We start from the raw sequence: 20,204 nt of genomic DNA, 5'->3' as shown, positions 1-20,204 counted from the left end.
GCTAATTTGAAAAAATGCCGAGTGCACATTCAACAGCTGTTTTAGCCCGACCATTTCTTTCAATTTCGTTCGCGTATAAATGAAAGCTTTGCAAATCGTTTGCTCTCAGTCATAATTTGACAGTTTAACGGTGCGGTAACGGTATTATTATACCAGAGTTCAGAACAAATTTGTAGCAATATGATTTTAAAGAGGATAGCAGTCCTCTTTAGTCTTAGTTTGGCAAGTTTGCTCCTTGGCGCGCGCTCGGAGCTGGTTGAAGTTATAGATCTCAATGCCAACTGGAGCATTACAAATCAAAATCTGAGTGAGTTCTTAAGTTCATCGAAAATTTCCAGAAATCTTCAGCATGGTTTTACTTACAGCGGTAAGCAAAAGTAATATTCCACTGCCATCGGGCGTCTATAGTGTCCTATATGGCGAGGAAGTTTTGAACTCCTACAATGACATCAACATGCGTTGGATAGCGCTGGATAACTGGACTTATACGCGAACATTTAAAGGTAAAAAGTCTCTGAAAATTTATATTATCCAGCTCATCTACATTCTGCTGATTCCACATTCCTAAACTTTTGAAATTTAAAACTCTCAAATCGAAGTGACTTGCCGTAACCACAGCTATATTACTCGGTTAGGTCACATATTTCACTGACTTTTTACTCAACCTTCTTTCGCACAGTTGCTCGCAACCACTTGCCCAAGCACCTCTGCAATTTGACTTTCCACGGCATCGACACCGTCGCCGAGATACGCTTGAACAATCATGTCTTAGGACGCACCGACAACATGTTCGTACGCTATAGCTACGACATAACCAAATTGCTGATCGAAGACAACGTTATCGAAGTACAGCTATTCTCACCGATACTGGCGGCAAAGAAACGTGCCGCAGATTTCGCTACTAATGCGACCAACTATCCGCCGAATTGTCCCTCGGATCGCTATCATGGCGAGTGCAATGTCAATATGCTGCGCAAGATGCAGTCCAGTTTTTCATGGGACTTTGCACCGGCGGTGCCTTCCATGGGAATTTGGTAAGTACAAAGCGGATGAATAGATCTAAGGAACCTAAGCGCATTGTCAAACACAGGAAAGGCGTATACTTGGAATGCTACGATGTTGCGATTATTCGAGATGTAGATGTGGTTATCAGCCGCACGAAAACGCACTGGAAAGCCGACATGTATGTGTACCTTGATGTGGGCGGATCAGAGGACTTCTTTGCTGAGCTCAAGTTCTACGCTTTGTGAGTTCACAATTTAAATATACCCAAATGAGGCCACTCAATACATTCTTTTGCATTTTAGTGGTATCTTGGAGGAGCCAGTTATCATTAAGGACTACACAAAGCAAAGGGTGTTGCGTAAAAATCCCGTTATAATGTTTTCACAAACTTTTCCCTTGGTAAGCTTAACAAATTGGCATATACATATTTAATAATTTTTCAAACATTCTCTAACGATCTATAGAACTCCGTTATTGCTTGGTGGCCCAATGGCTTTGGCAGCCAAAATCTATACACTTTTAATTTTGTGCTCAATGCATGGCTAGGTAACGAAGGGCCAAACATAGATTCGCCAACAGTCTCGCAGAAGTCAATTCGCATCGGTTTTCGTACAGTAGAACTTGTGGAACAGGAGCAAGCAAATCGTAGGAATTTGAAAAGAATTTTTCATATTTTCTAATGTAAAGAGCAACTGCGTCTGGCTTTTCAGGTAATGGCTACACATTCTTCTTCCGCATAAATGGCGAGGACATCTTTATAAAGGGCGCCAACTATATGCCATCGCATGTGCTGCCGGAGAAGATGCAAGAACCCGAACGACGTAAGTACTTTTTATGCACTGTCGAAAGGCGCGTGATTTTAGGTGCAATTTTCGAAGCTATCAATAATATTTTGAATCGAACGCTTTCGCACCTGGTCTCTGCTGTCAGAGGTCAATCGATGAAGCAGTTGTGATTAGAGGTCAAATTTTTATTGGTAGACGAAAGAATACTTATCAAGTTTGTAGCTTAAAAGCATTGAAGTCTCTAAGAGAAGCTACCGAAAAATATCTATAAACTCTAACATGTCCACTTTCTCACAGTCAAGCACCTGCTTACTTCCGCCAGGGATGCCAATATGAATATGTTACGCATTTGGGGTGGTGGCATTTATGAATCCGATCTTTTCTACGAACTCGCTGACACATTAGGTTTGCTCATATGGCAGGATATGACCTTCGCAAGCGCCATGTATCCAGTTGATGCGGCTTTCCTTGACTCTGTTCGCACCGAGATAGTGCAAAACGCACACCGCATCGCCTATCATCCTAGCTTGGTTGTATTGGCCGCCAACAGTGAAAACGAATTGGCCTTGGCTCAGAACCTGTACGGCACTTTGGTTGAACAGAAGCGCTTTGAGCATGAATACCGGACTTTATATGTGCATAATGTGATACACCAACTAAAGTCAATGCAACATCCCGCACGCGTTTCGCCGCTGTTGTCAACACCTTCGATTGGGAAACGAGGTGAGAAGTACAATTACATTGCGCCGGATCCACAAAGCGCACAATATGGCGATGGTATGAGTGTTAAATTTATTACACAAACAAATAAACTAATCTCACTCTTCAAACGGATTGCAGTCCACTTCTTTGTGGTCCATGAAAACGGTTGGAATGTCAATATCTACCCAACGCCGCGCTTTGTCACTGAGTATGGCTTCCAGAGTTTACCGCGCACGGCAGCTTGGAAGAGCAGCATGAGGGCCGAGGATAATTTAATGGATATAATGCGTCACCGTCAACATCATCCCATGGCCATGCTGCCGATTGTGAATTTGATACGTCCGAATTTGCCGCTACCGCTGACGAAGGACGCGCGTTATACCGACGCACTGATTTATTTCAGTCAAATCGCACAAGCAATGGCCCTAAAAGTTGAAACCGAGTGGTACCGCAGCCTACGCAACACCGAACATCGTACAATGGGCGCACTCTACTGGCAGCTGAATGATGTCTGGGTCGCACCCTCCTGGTCCACAATTGATTTCTACGGCAATTATAAGGTACTTGTTTGAGTTTCGGTATTTGTTTTGAGTTCTAGATCTTAGCAGATGTCGCATTAAACATAAACCAAGAGGCTAGTGAGAAAAATATGTGCTAATGTGACGTCATCATGAGACGCCATAAATCATAAAGAAACTTAGATTTAATCAATAAAACACCCTGCTCTCAAAAAATATATTTTTCTTGTTCCCCACAGCTCGCTTACCATTGGTCTAAGGAATTTTTGGCGCCGATAACGATCATTGCTTTACCCGACACCAACAACAATGCTATTAATGTAACGATTGCTTGTGATCAATTGGAAGTGAGCAGCGAAACTGTACATGTAACGGTACAACTTTTCAAGTATGACAAGCTAACTGCGGTGAATTATACCAAAATTGACACAACCTTGGTAAACTTGACATATTTATTAAATAAAGATACTACATAACCTCTTTGTTTGGACTTTTAGAAAAGCAATAGCGCAACTAACATACGATCACTCGCCACAAGCAAGATTTTCACCAATGACACCACTGAAAAGAACACCTTCTTGAAGTTTATACTACACAGAGGACCTATTGAAATCTCGTCGACCTACTTCTTTCCAATGTCCTTTAATAGCGCCGAAGGAATCAGCGATCCTGAGCTGGCTGTGAGTGTGCTTATGATTTAATTTGTATGAATTTATTTTTGTACGTCCTCTCTGCTCTTCGCAGTATGATCTACAATGGATGCACTGCATTGAAAAAGATCAAACCTACGAGAATGCCTACACCTTAAAGATCGCTGTAAAGCGTCCAGCATTCTTCGTCTTCATTGATATTATTCATCCGAAGGTAGGAAAGTTTAAGCTATCACAGAACGGTTTTATTCAAACCAATCCCACCACGAAGGTGAATGTAACATTCAACGCGGATGAATGCATCATTCTACAAAATTCGAATGTGATAATTAAAACAATGCATGAATTTATTTCCTAAATGTGTAGAATACACTGCAATTGATTAAAGTAGACAAATTTGTGTACAAAAAATAATAAGTGTTTGTGTTAAAAAATTAAAAAATATTGTGTTTTAATACATTTCTCAAGTTACTAGAGCACAGGATTAGGTGTAAGAGGAAGATACTAACTCTGAAAAAGTTCGACCAAAAATAAAAATCTTCACATATTATTGTTTTAAATGCGAATTTTCGATCAAAGTTAGAAAATATTTTGGTTTTTACTCGACTCAAATAATTCCTTTGACTTCAAGTCTAAGACTGAGTCTTTTCAATTGGTTTGTATAGTATAATTCAAAGTATTACCATACGAAGCTTTAACATTTCCACCGCTTTCTAACAATTTGTGAATTCCAACCTAAAAAAACTTCACCAACTGATGGCAAAGAATGAGTTGATAGCTTCTCCTGATTTGAATCATATTCCAGTGTGGGCGTTCTGCATCGACCGGAACTAATGATAGGCAGGAGGAGAAAGGTCTGGATAATAATGCGGGTAAGGCAAAAATACCCAGTCGCTGTTTTCCAAATAGTTTTCAAACGATCTTTCAACATGGATCCGAGCGTTGTCATGATTGTAATTATTGCCTCATGTCTAGTCGTAAATTCCGGGTGTTTTTCGGCAGTCGCTAGCTTTGGCAAAATGTCAAGGTTTCACTTACGATTTCTTGCACTTAGGGTAGAGCCATAAACCACCATAAACTTCCACCGAAATTCGATAACTTTCTGCTGTGGGCTTTTCGTATTAAAATAATGCAAAAGAACTCCATGCAAAAAGACTATTTGAGTGGAAAAATTATTACTGTTACGCTTTATTTATTCTTCCAAATCAATTTCAAAATAATCCCCTCCCGAAGCAATGCACTTATGCCAACGGATTTTCCAATCTTCGAAACACTGGTCTTCGCTAAAGCTGCTTGATCAGCTCCTCTAAGTCGTATAGCTACGGTATTGACAGCTAATTAGAAACGCTCTCTTTTTATAAGGTGCTCATGAGTATAATGATTAATTGTTTTGGTATACCGTTATTTATATTCCTAAAAACCTTGTATTGCTTTTGTTACTCTATGTACTACTAGTTTCGCTCAGTTTTGTAGTTGCGCAGTTGAAGTTCTGTTAATTTTTTCCCAAATAGTAAATGCGTTACGATATAGAAGGTGAATTAAGTGCGGCAGCTAACTAGAAGCAGTTGATTAAAGAATTAAAATTCCTTCTGGTACTAATTTTTATTAATCATATTATTGATTTCTGGTAAGGATGAGTTTCAAAGTTGTGGTTTAAAATATATTTAAATGTATTATTCAAGTTTTATAATGAGAAAAGTCTGCAGCTGTACATCTGCTCTACTTGGTTACATTTTTGATCTTCGTCAGTTTGGAAAGAAGTGCAAAGAAATTTTGAATTAGGTCAAAAAAGTTTTTTTCATTTAGAATTTTGAAACTATTTCAAATGTTACAAGCAAAGAAAAAACTTTAAAAACTTCAACAGAAATAGCGCGCTGAATTAATACCGTCGCCCGAAGAGATCCAAAAAAGAGTTCCACTGACATTCTACATAAAACTCAAGACGAATATAATGTCCAAATATCCAGAAAATCAATTTTCTGGCGTTTGGTCGAGTTTGGACTTCACGGCAGGGCAGCAGTCGCAGGAAATCGCTTCTGACTAAAATTCGAAGTAAACAACGCGTAGAATTTTCCAATTCTTATTGATCTTGGACAACAAAACAATAGCTGTATGTTGTTTGGGGCGATGTACATACCAAAAATAATCGCATAGATCCTGATGGTCGAAGGTATGTTCGCCGGCCAATCTATCAAAAATTTGATTCTCGCTATGTTTCATGCGTAGTGAAGCATGGTGGAGGATCAATCATGGTGTGGGAATCTTTTTCCTGGAATAGTTTAGGTCCGTTCCATATTCTAAAAATTGTCCTTCTGCCATGGACTAAGGAGGAATTTGAAATCAATTTTCGTGGAGCTTTCTCGTAGAAATGATACGAACTGTTTGCCCGGTATGGAAAAGTGTCAGTTAATGACAGACCTAATTATTACGGGTATTTTCAGAAAAATATAAGCCAAATACTCTTATTGAACTGAGAGAGGCCGAAATGTGTAAGTACGAAAAGCTTGACATGCTGGCCTATGGCGGTAATACTCGGAAATTCTACGAAAAGATGTGGCGACTGACAAATGGTTTCAAGACCGAAGCATATTCTAGTAGAACATACAGAGGTAACTCTAGAACCGAGCATACTCGGACCTTATCAGTGCGGCTTCAGGCCTGGAAAATCAACAACTGACCAAATATTCACCATGCGCCAAATCTTGAAAAAGGCGTGAAAAAAGAATCGACACGCACCACCTTTTCGTCGATTTCAAAACTGCTTTTGACAGCACGAAAAGGAAAGTCAGTTCTTCTCGCATTTGGGTTTTAACCACAACCATCACGATACTCCCCGAGGGGCAAGTATTCTTTATCGCCGGAGGGGAATTCATAGCGCATCAAAACACGATAATCACATCACCTTACTCTTCGATCACAGTAATATCCAGCTGTACGCCAATAAAAAAACTTTATTTGAGTTTTGATAGCACATGTTCAAATACACCCCTTCTTCTATCTTCTATCAAAATTAGTCAAAATAGTTCGAGCTTTTAATTGAATTAGTTTTTTATTACAAAAAATAATACATTCAGTTTGAATTCACATCTTGAATTGGACACCGACAGGCACATACACATTATTTACACGCTTAAAGCTAATACACAGTGAGAATTAGGCACATCATTTTCGATTACTATTTAAATTGTGCATCGGTAAACACTATAATTTAGCTACAGTCAATTAGATTAGTCTTAATGACACATATAATTAGTACTTATAACTATTTTTCCTACAATACTAATAAATTTCAGTTAAGTAGTTATGTTTAGAATCGGCTAATATTTCCACATTTCACTAGAGCAACCACTTCAGGAAGCTGCCTAAAACAGTTAAACCCAACAACAGCGCTGGAACTGTTACAGTAAGAAAGCTGCGTGTGCGATTACCCGAACCACGCGCCGCACGATAATCCTCTTCCGGCAGATACTCGCGTATGTGGCGGGTCTTATTCATCATCCAGTGGAAGGCCTGCATGTTGCCCTGGCGTTTCAACTCGCCACCGACAAATTCGCGCACTTTCGCATTGTACTCGTTGAGGTAGCGTTTCTGGTGGGGAAGGAGAAGAAACGGGATCAAAAAATAAAATTATTTATCAAAAAGAAAAAATATATGTATATACATATGTATGTATATTGAAATTTCAATTTTTTACGAAGCTCTGATGACCTATACAACTTTTCTCACCTCCATTGCATTTAAGAGCGTTGGATCGATTAACTTTGGCTCAAAGGGCACTAGAGTTACTTGACGAAATTCCAGAAATTTCATGCCATTCGGATGCGTCTTGCCGGTGTCGACTACTTCCAGCACATTTTTAAGCCGTACACCAAACTCGCCAGGTCGATAGAAGCCAGCCTCTAAAATATTGAAAAAAATCCGAGCCATAATTAACAGCTGCTTTACTACAAACCCTAAAACTGTTAACACCCACCGCTTGAAAAGTAATAGCCCTCCAGAAAACGATGGGAGCCTTCCTCGCCGTAAGCAATAGAGATTGGAGCTATGAGTATAAATATATATTTTATTCTTAGAAAATATCTGCAAACATTTTTTCAAATTATACTTCAACTTACGTTCCTTAACCGCTCCGTAGGCGCCTATACCGCTACCCGTCGTCTGTGGATAATCCACCATATTTTCCCACTCCAAACGTCGCACCAAAACATCCACACCGGATGCACGCAAATTGGAGGGAAACCGTAACTTTGCCAGCCCCAACATACCAGCCAGCACATTCGTATAGGCGCGTTTCATATCGGCTGTCGGCTCACCGAAAATAAACGTACGCGATACATCGGTTGTACCCTCGTAATATTGGCCACCCGATTCAATGACCAATAAACTCTGGTCGGTGACTTCGATATCGGTGACATTGCTGGAAATGTAGTACGGTAATGCGGAATGTTCGCCGAAAGCTACAACGCTACGCTTCGAAAGACCACGTGCATTATTCTGCGAGAGGCGCGAACGATCGATCTCATATTTCACCTTCTCCTCGGTCCATTGCTCGATGAAGAACTGCATTTCGAAATGAGAGCATTTAATAACTAAATTACTTCAACATACATCGGAATTCGTGGACACTTACTCTGTTCTCTAAAATGCTCATGGCTTCACAAATGGCTGCGGCATCACGCACATGCGCCTCACGCATGCCGCGCTGCTCTTCGGGAGTTTTCTGCGCGCGCATAAAAATTATGGGCGAAGCCTCGATGTAAACTATATTGCTTGGCAGTGCCGCGTAGACGGCCTCAGAGGCACCTTCTTCATTCACACATGGACCCGGTACGAATACACGTTTCCAGATTTGCGCATAGGTACGCAGATCGCTCCACACTTTGTTGTATTCCCTAATCCTGCGAAAATAATTTGTAGATTAGAAAAGATGACATGTAAAATATTATATAATTTTTACTTCACACAACGTTCGTTGTAACAGTCTGTACGCAAATGGAAGTCGATGCCTTGTGTCATCTTACTGTGGTCAACATAGAAGAAGATCTCATCGTGGCTCACTATGAGGTAGGACTGAAAAGTAACGAGTTCAAACTCTATTTATCTGTTCCTCTCGCTATATTTTTGGCAAACTTACCTTCACCACCGGCGTATATGGCAAGTCCAGTCCACGTATATTCAGCAAGTAGGCTATCTCGGTGAGTGATGTAACGATCATGGCATTACAACTGAATTTCTGCAATTTCATTCTCAACTCGTCCACTTTAAACTCCCACTTGTCGCCGGCGAACTGTAGTTCCTGCACGCGTATTGTGAAATTGGATGCTGGCGGACGATCTACCCATATCATGTCCAGCAAATTGTTATTAATTCTGCTGAGCGCCAGCAGCCGATTGCCCAGCTCGCGCTCCCAACGCATCCACAAATGGTGCGGCACAAGATGTGGATCGGCGCCAACACGCTGATTTGCATACAGTTTAGACTTCAAACATAAAAATATACAATTTTTAGTTATTTATCTAATATCATTTCTTCTTTGCTCTAACCGAAAGCCATCCCGTTATCGTTACAGTATCGTTCAGCCGATAAAGCTCCCATTCGCAGTCGATTTCCACATCGGCTTGCTGCACATAACGATTGTCCACCCAGACCGCCGCCGAACGCGCCGTAACGACAGCAAATGCTCCGATACCCGTAAAACCAGTGAGATATTGCACGCGTTTGTCATTCTCGGCCATTTCCTGATTCAAATGCTCATCGTAGGGTGGTAATATGTATGCATCGATCTCGAGACCGCGCAGCGAGGAGCGGATCTTCATCTGTTCACGCAACGCATGCAGACGTTGTCGGTATTCGGTTACCGGTCTTAGCTGGAAGAACCAAGTACAAAATTAGTCATTATATTGTGAGGCAAAAGAAGTAGTAATGTAAAATAAAATACCCACATAACTCAAAATATAAATTTTAATCCTTTTGAAATTTAACTCTCCAAGCAACATTCTTTTTAATAAGCTCTGGGTTTGACCGTACTTCCGGGTTTGACTGTACTTCCGGAGTTTTCTTAAAGGGGAAATTGATTGTGTTTATAAGAGGTTGAGGAAATGTAACCATTCCAGCAATGCTCGATTTTTAAACTCCCACAAAGCAGGAGGAAGGAGAGAGAGGTTATATAAGGAGGTTATGTTATATAAAATCTTACGGATGGCTCGAAAACTGACGATAGAGTTGGTGCGCGAATATACTGTCCAGAATTGGGACAAACTTTTAATCTGCCGGACTACTGCAGAACATTTCAAGTTGAGGTCTTTGCTACTGCGAAAGCCTCAGAGCTGGCCTTTTATGCACCTTCAGGCAATTCCAGAGTTAGCATCTACGTAGACAGCCAAGCAGCAATCAATGCAGTAACCTCGTATCGCATTTCGACCAGAAGTGTCTTGGGAAGCAGAGCAGCAGTGAAAAGTGTTTCCTGAATTAAGCAACTTCACTTCTACTGGATGGCAGGCCCTAAAAGGAATCGCGGGCAATGAAATAGTGGACAAGATTGCCAAGAATAGTGTACTGCTAACATCCGAAAACGTGATCAACATTGGGAAACAATGCATTGTCTACACGACAATCTGGACAGGAGCATGATAAAGAAAGTCAAAACCCGATGGAGCGAACTACATGGGTGCAAAACTGCAAAAGTTATGTACAAAACGATAAATCGGAAGTACACCCAATTTCTATTGGCACGGGAGGAGAAAAACTGTAGGAATATGAAGGGAATACTAGCTGTCACTGTCTAGTGGCGACACACGCTCGTAGGATGTGGCTGACAAATCGAGAAGACTGCAGGAAATGTCTAGACATTTCCCTGGACACCAGGGAAACAATGAAACATCTCTTGTGCACTTGTTCCGTATTGACAAGACTACGCTGTAAGAATCTGGGATCCCCGCAGTGTAATACATTGTAGGAGGTATCGATAGTGAGGCCGCAAAGTCTGTTAAAATTTTCGTCAAACGCAGGCATCCCAAAGGATGATTACTCCTCTTGGACCCAGCAACTGAACCCAATCTGGTATCCTAGAGGACCAAAATTGGTCAATGCGTGGCTTATTGGTCTACCAGATTAACCTTACCTAACCTAAGTGTAATTGAAAGAGAAGACAATTGACTATATCGGATAATTTTCCAAGCAAGGCAGATTGCAGTCACAAGACTATTTTAAAAGTTTATTGCCCGCTACGCGCAATTTAAAGAAGGCTTTGAAAGTCCTCCATCATCAGAATATATTCCCAATGATTTTCCCTACTTTCCGAGCATATCTTGAGTTACTCGAATTGGGTATTACCTAACATTAATAGCTGAATACTGACGAGCAACTGCTCTGTGGTATGCCAAAGTGTTCAATTAGAGCTTTTAGAAATACACAGCAACTTTCGTTTAGTCCACAACAAGAACCAAATTCTATTTTACTGTACTCGCTATAGGAACGCTTTGATTTACTTTAAGACCTGGAAGTGAAAATCCTTAGACAAAACATTTCTCACTTTAGAAACTCTCTTATGAGTCGACAACTTCCGCTCACATGCAGATTGCAAACCTCGCCTCAGTTGTGCGGAAGGAGAATAATCATTGGGTTTATTATTATCCAATAACGCCAAACAGATATTGTTATTTCTTAAACTATCGACCAATGGCTAATACTTAAAAATAAATGAGGGAAAAATCTTAAAATTCACTTACCAATTTTCCCTTGCGATATTTGCAGACCTCACGAAAGTATCCGGTCGGTTCATTGGCCGCTGAGCTGGTGACTAGCACAACTGTAAAAACAATACAACACAACCAAAAGTATGAACTCAATTATTTGATCATTCAATTACTCATTAAGTCATTAGTAACAAGAAAACAGGCTTTTCGAGCGATCATTTAAAGTGTTAACAACAAATGGGATTGGTTCTGCGAATCACATAATGCCGGCATTATTCGGATTACCGAAAATGTTGTTATGGATTTGAGTGCAGAAAGATTTGAAAGTACAAACTGCAAATAATAGAAAGTACAAAAGAGTATACAATATAAAATTGAGAAATTGAGAGAGCTTTTCAGCAAAGCACTCAGTGTAAACACTCCTCTAATAAGTTTGTTTTTTTTTCGTGTAAAAATAATTAAAATAATTTAGTCTCGGTAAATATAGCTCACATGCGTCACACGTTCATCTCTGTCAAGTTCTACGTCAAATGGAAAATTAGTTTTTACCCCCACCCCTTTTTTTGTTCACGCAGTATATTGGCATCGCAATTGCAAAGGCACCCCCATTTATCATAGCCAAGAGATATTTATATTGAGAGTGTCGGCATTTTGTCAGCTGAAAGTCAAAATGTCCATAAAATTTGGTGAAATATATGTTAAACACATACACAGGACTATATTATGTAGGTGACATAGAAACTGGGTGAAATGCTTGTGCAAATTAGAGAGGTTTGCCACAAATTTTATGTCAGCGCTACTAATTTCCCCATTCATTTATATATTAAATATTATCGCTTGTATTTGTAGCATTGCAACAGCTGTCGCGCGAATTTCGAAATGCGATTTTTGAATATTTAAATTAAATTCGTAATTTATTGCTCTATTTTTGTGCAAAGATTATTTAGAGAAGTATTAAATACGAATTCCTAAGGTGGGAGTATGAGATTTATAATAAAATTTAAATAATAAATTGTATGTTGTTAAGAATGAAATCATAACATCAATTGATATTAATGAACTGAATGTTTGTCAAATATGTGTTTCTAAAAATAAGACTGTATTCAAAATGCTCAAAAAATATTTGTATCAAAGAAAAAAGCGTTAACTTCGGCAGTACCGAAACTAAAGTGTAATCCATTTAGAAGTTCCCTACTTAAAAAAAATACACAGAAACTTCACATTTATTGGAGGAGTGTTTATTATCGTTTGAAAAAAACATTCTTTGTCATTTATTTTCTGAAGATTATTTCTTTCAAATATTGAAAGCGCCTACGTCTCAGCTGGTCTATCTGTTCAGTCCAATTTTCGATGACTTGTTCGAGCATTTCGACTGATAACTGGCGAATAACACGGGTGATGTTTTTCTCCGAGGCCTTAATCGAAGCTGAGATCACCAGCTTTATTTTCAGGTATCAAATATTCGGTTATCAGTCGCGATAACGATCGCCATTAACGGTTACGTTCTCACCGGCATCATTTTTGAAGAAATATGGACCGATAATTCCACTGACCCACAAACCACACCAAACCGTTATTTCTTCAGGATAAAAAGACAGCTCTTAAATCTCTTCAGAATGCTCTTCGCGAAAATGCGAAAATTTTGCTTGTTTACATACCCATTGAGCCAGAAATGTGCCATATGCTTGAAAAAATTTGGCTCGAAAACGTCAGATCTTCTTGGAACTTTTCAAGAGCCCATAGAACGAAGCGATATCGCTTGGGAAGATCGAGTTTTTGTACAAGCTGTATTTTGAATGGTTTCAATTTAAGATCTGGACGTAAAATGTGCCAAGTCGTTCCATACTTCAGTCCGAGTTGCTGCGAACGGCGTCCCTTCACGGTTTTCATGTACCATCTCAACTACGCTTGCTATAGTTTCTTCACTGAGTGCTGGACCTTGGCTATTCGGTCGAAAATTATCCAATAATGAATGATAGGTGGCAAGATGAGTGATGGTTTTTCGAATAGTACTCATACGCTCAGTAGGCCCAATGTGTTAACCATAAGTTGAGCGAAGCGCGCGAACCACTTCTTTCCGAACGAGAATATTCGTAATAAAATTGAACGATTTGTAAACGATACTGAACAAACCGAAGACAACATGACAAAAGTTCACACTCTCATATTTTTTGACAACCGATTGAATAAGCGAGGAATAACTGAAGCTAACGAGACCACATGCATCATATCATATATGAAATACTATACATTTTGGACATGAGAAAGCTGTCGGCGCGATATGTGTCGCGTACAATCACTACGCACAACAGGGGCAGCTTTGAGATCAGCAGTTTAAAAGAGTTTGAAGGAGTTTCAGAGTGCTTTCGTGACCGTTCACGACACATATATATGTTCTAAGGAAGGCGAAACTGATGTATTGGCCGAATTAGCGATCTGTTTCGACGGCGTATTATTCAACAAAAACAAAGAGCTTCAACCTTTTTCACATCCGAATGAATGTTCTTAACCACTGATCACGCTATTACCCCTTCATTACACAAACAACTACATTAAAATTCTGTATGAAGTTGAATCTGTTGAATCGTTGAACTATATCCCTTTAATCATAGCGCACTTTAAAAACTAAATATAATATTAATTTATAGCATTGTTATGCCTGAGCTGACAGGCTACAAATAATTAAAAGTTAAATCCCCTAGGAGATTTCACGCATTAATATATACAATATTTTATATAGCATATGGCCCACAGTGGATTGATGCTGCCACAGTTGAGTGATGACGCTACTACCGATCATAATTACCGCGGCAACCGACCACATCACACAACTATGGCGGTACCAGCGCAAGTATAAACGCTTGATTTATTTCCAAAGTGCCATGACAGAAGATTTTCGAAAAAGATTTCAAGAAAATAGTGCTAAATACTTTATGTTATTGTTAAATGACGGCAGAGTCATGCTTGTTAAAAATATGAAATTACTAAATAGCGAAACGAAATTATTAATCACGTATACGCACCGTGCACCGCCGCATTTACTCATGACGTGCACGAATTAAAAATAAAATCTTTTTATCAACAGAAAAAAGGCTCGATGTTTGTTTGTATATATGTATATTTTATACATAAATTGTGTTTAATGAATTTGAAATGGTTTTTGGAAATAGAATTTTTTGAAAATTCATTTTTTTGTTCTAGTTTGAAGGCCGTTATTTTAAGGTTTTGAGTTGAAATTACTATTGAAATTTTTTTTTAACTACAATTTCACTTGAAATGTATGTACTATATGTTTTTGAAATGAACTTGGAACGAAAATGGTCCGATAAGCATTTAACCTGTAAATGAACAAGGAAAGTTTTAGAAAAATGGCGTGTCACTTTTCAACACAACCAACTTTTGATTTGATACACAAGAATTAGTGAGGTTAAGTCTTTTCATTCAACACTTTACTGTGATTAGGTATGAGTACAACTTCTGGCGTACGACGATGATTTTGATATCATAGATCTCAACAACCGCGCCATTACTTCTGTTTTCTCTAGACTGGACAAGGAAGCGAAGCAAATGGGTCTGGTTGTGAACGATCGCAAGACGAAATATCTTCTGTCATCAAACGAACAGTCGTTGCCTCGCGACCTGGCTTCCATCTCACTGTTGACAGTCATAACTTCGAAGTCGTAGAAAACTTCGTCTGTCTTGGAACCAGCATTAACACTAACAAGAACGTCAGTTTCGAAATCCAACGTAGAATACCTCTTGCCAACAGATGCTACTTCGGACAGAGTAAGCAACTGAGAAGTAAAGTCCTCTCTCGACGAACAAATACTAAATTCCACAAGTCACTCATCATCCTCGCCCAGCTATATGGTGCAGAGGCATGAACGATGACAACATCTGAAGAGTCGGTGCAACGAGTTTTTGAGAGAAAGGCTCTGCGGAAGATTTATGGTATTTTGCGCTTTGGCAAAGGCGCCTACCGCAGTCGCTAGAACCATGAGATATTCGACTACATTGACATAGTTCACACTCCAGTGCTGAGAGTATTTAAAGCAGTACTCACCGGGAAAAGCAGTGGAAGCGGAAGGCCTCCGCTCCGTTGGCAGATGGAGAATAACTACACTTGGAATTCAATTGGCACCAAATAGCAAAAGGAAAGAACGACTAGCGCACTATTGTAAGCTCGGCTATTACCACGTAAGCGGTGTCCACGCCAATAAAGAAGAAGAAGATGTAAAGTCGGACATGGTGGAAAAGCACATTTTTTTCATCGAATGGTTCCTTTTTTTAGAATTTGGCTTCGACTCTGTCCAATAATTCGATAAAACCGATCCCTGTGAACATTTTGAGCTTCTTCAAGCACATTCCATAAAACAAGGGTGCTAACAGTATGCATAGCTTGCTTGGACGGCTGGCGCCTTCTGATGTGCAGTTGATCACTCGAAACTAAGCTACGCAGCTACTGCTGCTTGACATTGGCTTGCATTCACTTAGTTTTGTTATTGTGCAGTAGAAATATAGTTTTGAGTCGAAGTGTCTTTTGTCATTCTATGAACTATCCATATTAATGTGGAAAAGATACCTGACGCAAAGGTATGTTAGCTACGCTCAGCACTCTAAACATCCATACTGATGGCTCGAAAGTGGACGATGAAGTTGATGCTGGAGTACACTGTCCTGATTGAGGAATAAGGCAACCTTTTAACTGCCGGACAACTGCAGTATATTTCACGCTGAGGTCTTTGCTATTGCGAAATCCGCGAAGCTGGTCTCTAATGCACCTGCAATCAAAGTAGTAACCTTAGCTGGGAAGCAATGCGACAGTGAAGAGTGTTGTAAGAAGCAAGCAACTTTACCACTGCCAGGCCACAAAGGCATCGAGGGCAATGAAGTAGGTAACGAGTTTGCCAAGAATGGCTAACATCCGAAAACGTGATCAACATTGGAAAACCCATACATTGTCTTTACGACGATATAAACAGAAGCATGGCAAAGAAACTCAAAACCCGATGAAACAAGTTACATGGGTGCAAAACTGCAAAAGTCATGTGCAATACAGTAGATCGGTAGTACACAAAATTCCTATTGGCACTCGATAGAAGAGACTGTAGGAACATGATTGGAATACTAACTGGCCGCAGATCGAGAAGACTGCAGTAAATGTTTAGAGTAGGGCACCAGGGCAAAAATGGAGCATCCCTTGTGCACTTGTTAAGCAATGGCAAGACTACGTTGTAAGCATCTGGGGTCACCACGGTGTGATACATTAGAGGAGGTATCGTTAATGAGCCCGCAGAGTTTGTTAAATTCACGTCAAGCGCAGGCATTCTCTTGCACTTAGCAACTGAGCTACATCTGGTATCGCAAAGAATCAAACTAGTCTATGCATGGCTTATTGGCCTACCAGATTAACATAACTTAACCTAACTTTTTATTGATGATGTTGTCGTTTAGCTCCTAAATTAAATTATTCGTTCAACTCTGCTGTAGATCCCACCTTGAGTAGATCTGAGAAGACGATGGCCATCACTTTTCTAGTTTGGGCTATTCGCCTTCTTTGAAACAAGGTTGCCAGGTGAAGCTCACAATTTCGACTGTAGCTTCTTCTCTGCTACCTACCAGTGGATCCATGTGTCGTCAACGGTAATAACATAAAAGATTTTCGGCTTGTACTCAAACTGCTTCAAATAGTGCTTTGAAGTGGTTTCACGGATGGGCTTTTTGTTCGGAGTAACCAAGCGCGGCATCTATCGTTCCGACAGCTTTCTCATGTCCAGTATTTCATGCAGAGTAAGGCTCACGCATTCTTTTAAGATACTTACTATATCTACATCTCATGCACCTGCAATTGGCAGTTTGGAAACGTCATGTTATCCGAAACCTTGTTTTAGACAACAAAGCGTGGCTCATCAAAAATCATCTGCGATCATGTTGAAGCTTACTAAACCAATTTTTGACGATTTCCACCGATGAAGAATCAGCGACAGGTATTCCTCGTTTTTTTTTTGCTAAAATCCGCGGGAGAACCTCTTCCGCACAGGGAATCGTACAAAAGTACGATGAAATTTTGGCTGCAGCTGCCTATGAGAACGTCTATTGCAACATCGACATTGTTTATTGTCATTAGCGGCTGTAGTTAACTACTTAACGGACCGCCCTCGTATATGTAAGGGCCTTCAAGCATAGCAATTCATGGCGAAAGAATTATAATTGATTGATTGCAAATTCTTGGCTACAGTCAAAAAATTAAATTTTTATTTGTTTTCATTTTAAAAGTATTAACCCCACAAGTGCCTTTATTAAGTATTTCGAAATATGAAAAGCGAAAATAAATTCAAAAATATTTTAATTACTGCCAATCGGAGCTCAAGCATTTAACTTTGTCGATTTTTTTGCTACAAATTGTTGGATTACATTAAAATACTTCAACAGTGGCGGCCATAAAAATAAGACATTAATATTTTCCACATTTCATCTACCACCAACAAACACTGAACACACAAACAACGAGCGGTCAGGAAAATCTCTCTGCCAGCACACATGTACTCACCTAGAATGCTCAACGCCAATCGCCAAATCCATTTAGCTGTCGACATCTTTGCGGAATGCTCTGCTCCAGCTGCTGTTGCTGTTGCTATTGATGTTTATGTTGTTATTGTTATTGCTGCTCATACAATTTTCATAAAGTTTCACGACTATCTGAACGTGCGCGGCACACAAATGGCTCCGACTTCAGCGAACACGCACACCCACACGCTCACAGTCGCCACAACAAATCACTTTTCCGCAATTAACGCAAAGTGCGGTGTGAGTTTTCTTTTCGCAAATCTCATAAACTTTCTAGGCCTCAATGCAATTGCTATGCTTGTATGTAACGCATTGAACGCTTGGCCGTTCGCAATTTAGATGCCGCACACTCTGACACTACCCGGTAGCGCTATCTGAAAGAGAAGACATTTGCGGTTGCGTTGCGGTGAATGCGGTTTCGTTATCGCGCCCGTTTTTTGATTAGCGATTAAAGTGCGAAGTAAACAACACAGATGCCTTAATCGTTGCGCACACATTGTTGCTGCTGCGCTTGAACGACTGTGATTTAGCTACTTTATCTGTTTTCTGCATTAGTGGAGACATACATACATACACGCGCACATTTGTTCACATATTTGATATGCGAGATACGCGTCTAGCGGGCATGTTTCTCTAATGACACGCGTAGTTAAATTAAAAGAGAAAATCTTAAAGATTTGCTCGAGCATTTTTATTATTAAGAATTCCTATACGACTTGTGTGGTATGCATATAAATTGATAGTAGGCATGTAAGGAGAGGCTACGTTCAGGTACGGGGAAGTATATATGTCAGTATTGTGACTGATACCCATAGCATTGTGAAATTATGAAGGGAACACCTCTCCAGCCTGCTTAATGGCAGTGAAAGCATAACTCCAGGCAAAGGTAAAATCGATTCCTCAATCGAAGGAGCAAACGTTCGGCGTTCCATTAGCCGACCATGCAGAAGTTCGAATAGCAATTACCCGTCTGAAAAACAACAAAGCGGCAGGGGCCGATGGATTGCAGTCCGATGCAGTCCGAGCTATTCAAATACGGCGACGAAGAACTGATCAGAAACTTCTTTGTAAAATATTGTAGGACGAAAATATACCCGACGATTGGAATTTAAGTGTGCTCTACCCAATCCACAAAAAGAGAGACCCCACAATCTGTGTCAACTACCGTGGGATAAGCTTCCTCAACATCGCAGGTTCTATCGAGCTTATTGAGTGAAAGATTAAAGCTCACCGTCAACAAATTGATTGGACCTTAGCAGTGTGGATTTAGACCTCGAAAATCAACAACTGACCAGATATTCACCATGCGCCCAATCTTGGAAAAGACCTGTGAAAAGAGAATCGACTTTTCGTCGATTTCAAAGCTGCTTTTGACAGCACGAAAAGGAGCTGCCTCTATGCCGCGATGTCTGAACTTGGTTTCCCGCAAAACTAATACGGCTGTGTAAACTGACATTGAGCAACACCAAAAGGTCCGTCAGGATCGGGAAGGATCTCTCCGAGTCGTTCGATACCAAACGAAGTTTCAGACAAGGCGACTCCCTATCGTGCGAATTCTTCAATCTGCTGCTGGAGAAAATAATTCGAGCTGCAAACAACATAGAGAAGGTGCAATCTTATACAAAAGTGTACAACATCTTTATCATTGGCCATAACAACCACGCCGTTAGTTCTCCTTTCTCCAGGTTGGACAAAGAAGCAAAGCAAATGGGTCTGTTAGTGAACTTCGGAGTGGTACCAAAGATAATTTCGTCCAGCATTAACACCAGCAACACCGCCAGTCTCGAATTCTCTCGCAGAGTAACTCTTACCAAGAGGTGCTACTTCGGGCTGAGTAGGCAATTGAGAAGTAAAGTCCTCTTTCAACAAACTTAGACCAAATTCTAAAAGTCACTCGTCATCCACGTCCTGCTACATGGTGCAGAGGCATGGACGATGACAACATCTGATGAGTCGGCGTTACGAGTTTTCGAGAGGAAGGTTCCACGAAAGATTTATGGTCCTTTGCGCATCGGCAACGGCGAATGCCGCAGTCGATGGAACGATGAGCTGTACGAGATATACGACCACATTGAAATAATTCAGCGAATTAATAGACAGCGGCTACACTGGCTAGGTCATGTCGTCCGAATTGACAAAAACACTCCAGCTCTGAAAGTTTTCGAAGCTTTACCCATCGGGGAATGCAGAGGTAGAAGAAGATTTTCACTTTATTGAAGTGATTGAAGGAGAAAGACCTGTCTACACTTGAAATCTCCAATTGGCGCCGAACAACGAAAAGGA

At 40.3% G+C, this 20,204-nt stretch overlaps 2 protein-coding genes across 6 annotated transcripts in view; one reads left to right on the top strand and one right to left on the bottom strand.

Moving 5' to 3' along the window:
- The first annotated feature begins 128 nt into the window (after positions 1 to 128).
- LOC120779878 (beta-mannosidase-like) lies at positions 129 to 4,040 on the top strand. The gene is made up of 12 exons (XM_040112232.1): positions 129 to 307; positions 366 to 503; positions 680 to 1,034; positions 1,091 to 1,246; positions 1,308 to 1,404; positions 1,470 to 1,650; positions 1,716 to 1,826; positions 2,088 to 2,567; positions 2,631 to 3,052; positions 3,250 to 3,447; positions 3,508 to 3,690; positions 3,755 to 4,040. Exons 1-12 carry the CDS (start codon positions 181 to 183, stop codon positions 4,016 to 4,018), a joined length of 2,712 nt encoding a protein of 903 aa, XP_039968166.1. The 5' UTR covers positions 129 to 180; the 3' UTR covers positions 4,019 to 4,040.
- A 2,643-nt stretch (positions 4,041 to 6,683) lies between these two features.
- The window catches only part of LOC120782573 (xaa-Pro aminopeptidase 2), a 30,693-nt gene continuing 17,172 nt past the window's right edge, over positions 6,684 to 20,204 (bottom strand). For 4 of the 5 annotated variants that reach the window (XM_040114912.1, XM_040114911.1, XM_040114915.1 and 1 more), the window contains exons 2-11: positions 17,905 to 18,295; positions 11,388 to 11,467; positions 9,204 to 9,527; positions 8,795 to 9,139; positions 8,618 to 8,730; positions 8,291 to 8,558; positions 7,776 to 8,220; positions 7,634 to 7,702; positions 7,387 to 7,559; positions 6,684 to 7,248 (exon numbers count right to left, since the gene is read on the bottom strand). In XM_040114912.1, the coding sequence (XP_039970846.1) occupies positions 6,997 to 7,248; positions 7,387 to 7,559; positions 7,634 to 7,702; positions 7,776 to 8,220; positions 8,291 to 8,558; positions 8,618 to 8,730; positions 8,795 to 9,139; positions 9,204 to 9,527; positions 11,388 to 11,467; positions 17,905 to 17,950 (2,115 nt within the window). In that variant the 5' untranslated portion in view covers positions 17,951 to 18,295 and the 3' untranslated portion in view covers positions 6,684 to 6,996. The remainder of the gene's footprint in view (positions 7,249 to 7,386; positions 7,560 to 7,633; positions 7,703 to 7,775; positions 8,221 to 8,290; positions 8,559 to 8,617; positions 8,731 to 8,794; positions 9,140 to 9,203; positions 9,528 to 11,387; positions 11,468 to 17,904; positions 18,296 to 20,204) is intronic. The other variant, XM_040114916.1, reaches the window with a different exon arrangement.

Source organism: Bactrocera tryoni, chromosome 1 (assembly GCF_016617805.1).
Source record: "Bactrocera tryoni isolate S06 chromosome 1, CSIRO_BtryS06_freeze2, whole genome shotgun sequence".
Lineage (NCBI taxonomy): Eukaryota > Metazoa > Arthropoda > Insecta > Diptera > Tephritidae > Bactrocera > Bactrocera tryoni.
The sequence above is the reverse complement of the archived record's forward strand: the minus strand, read 5'-3'. Positions and strand labels throughout refer to the sequence as shown.

What these genes read in the sequence shown, in the direction of transcription:
- LOC120779878 (XM_040112232.1), top strand. Translation starts at nt 181, where the DNA reads ATGATTTTAAAGAGGATAGCAGTCCTCTTTAGTCTTAGTTTGGCAAGT. An exon ending in GATGCAAGAACCCGAACGAC is followed by an intron (nt 1,827 to 2,087) that starts GTAAGTACTTTT and finishes ACTTTCTCACAG; the next exon opens with TCAAGCACCTGCTTACTTCC. An exon ending in CCAAAATTGACACAACCTTG is followed by an intron (nt 3,448 to 3,507) that starts GTAAACTTGACA and finishes TTGGACTTTTAG; the next exon opens with AAAAGCAATAGCGCAACTAA.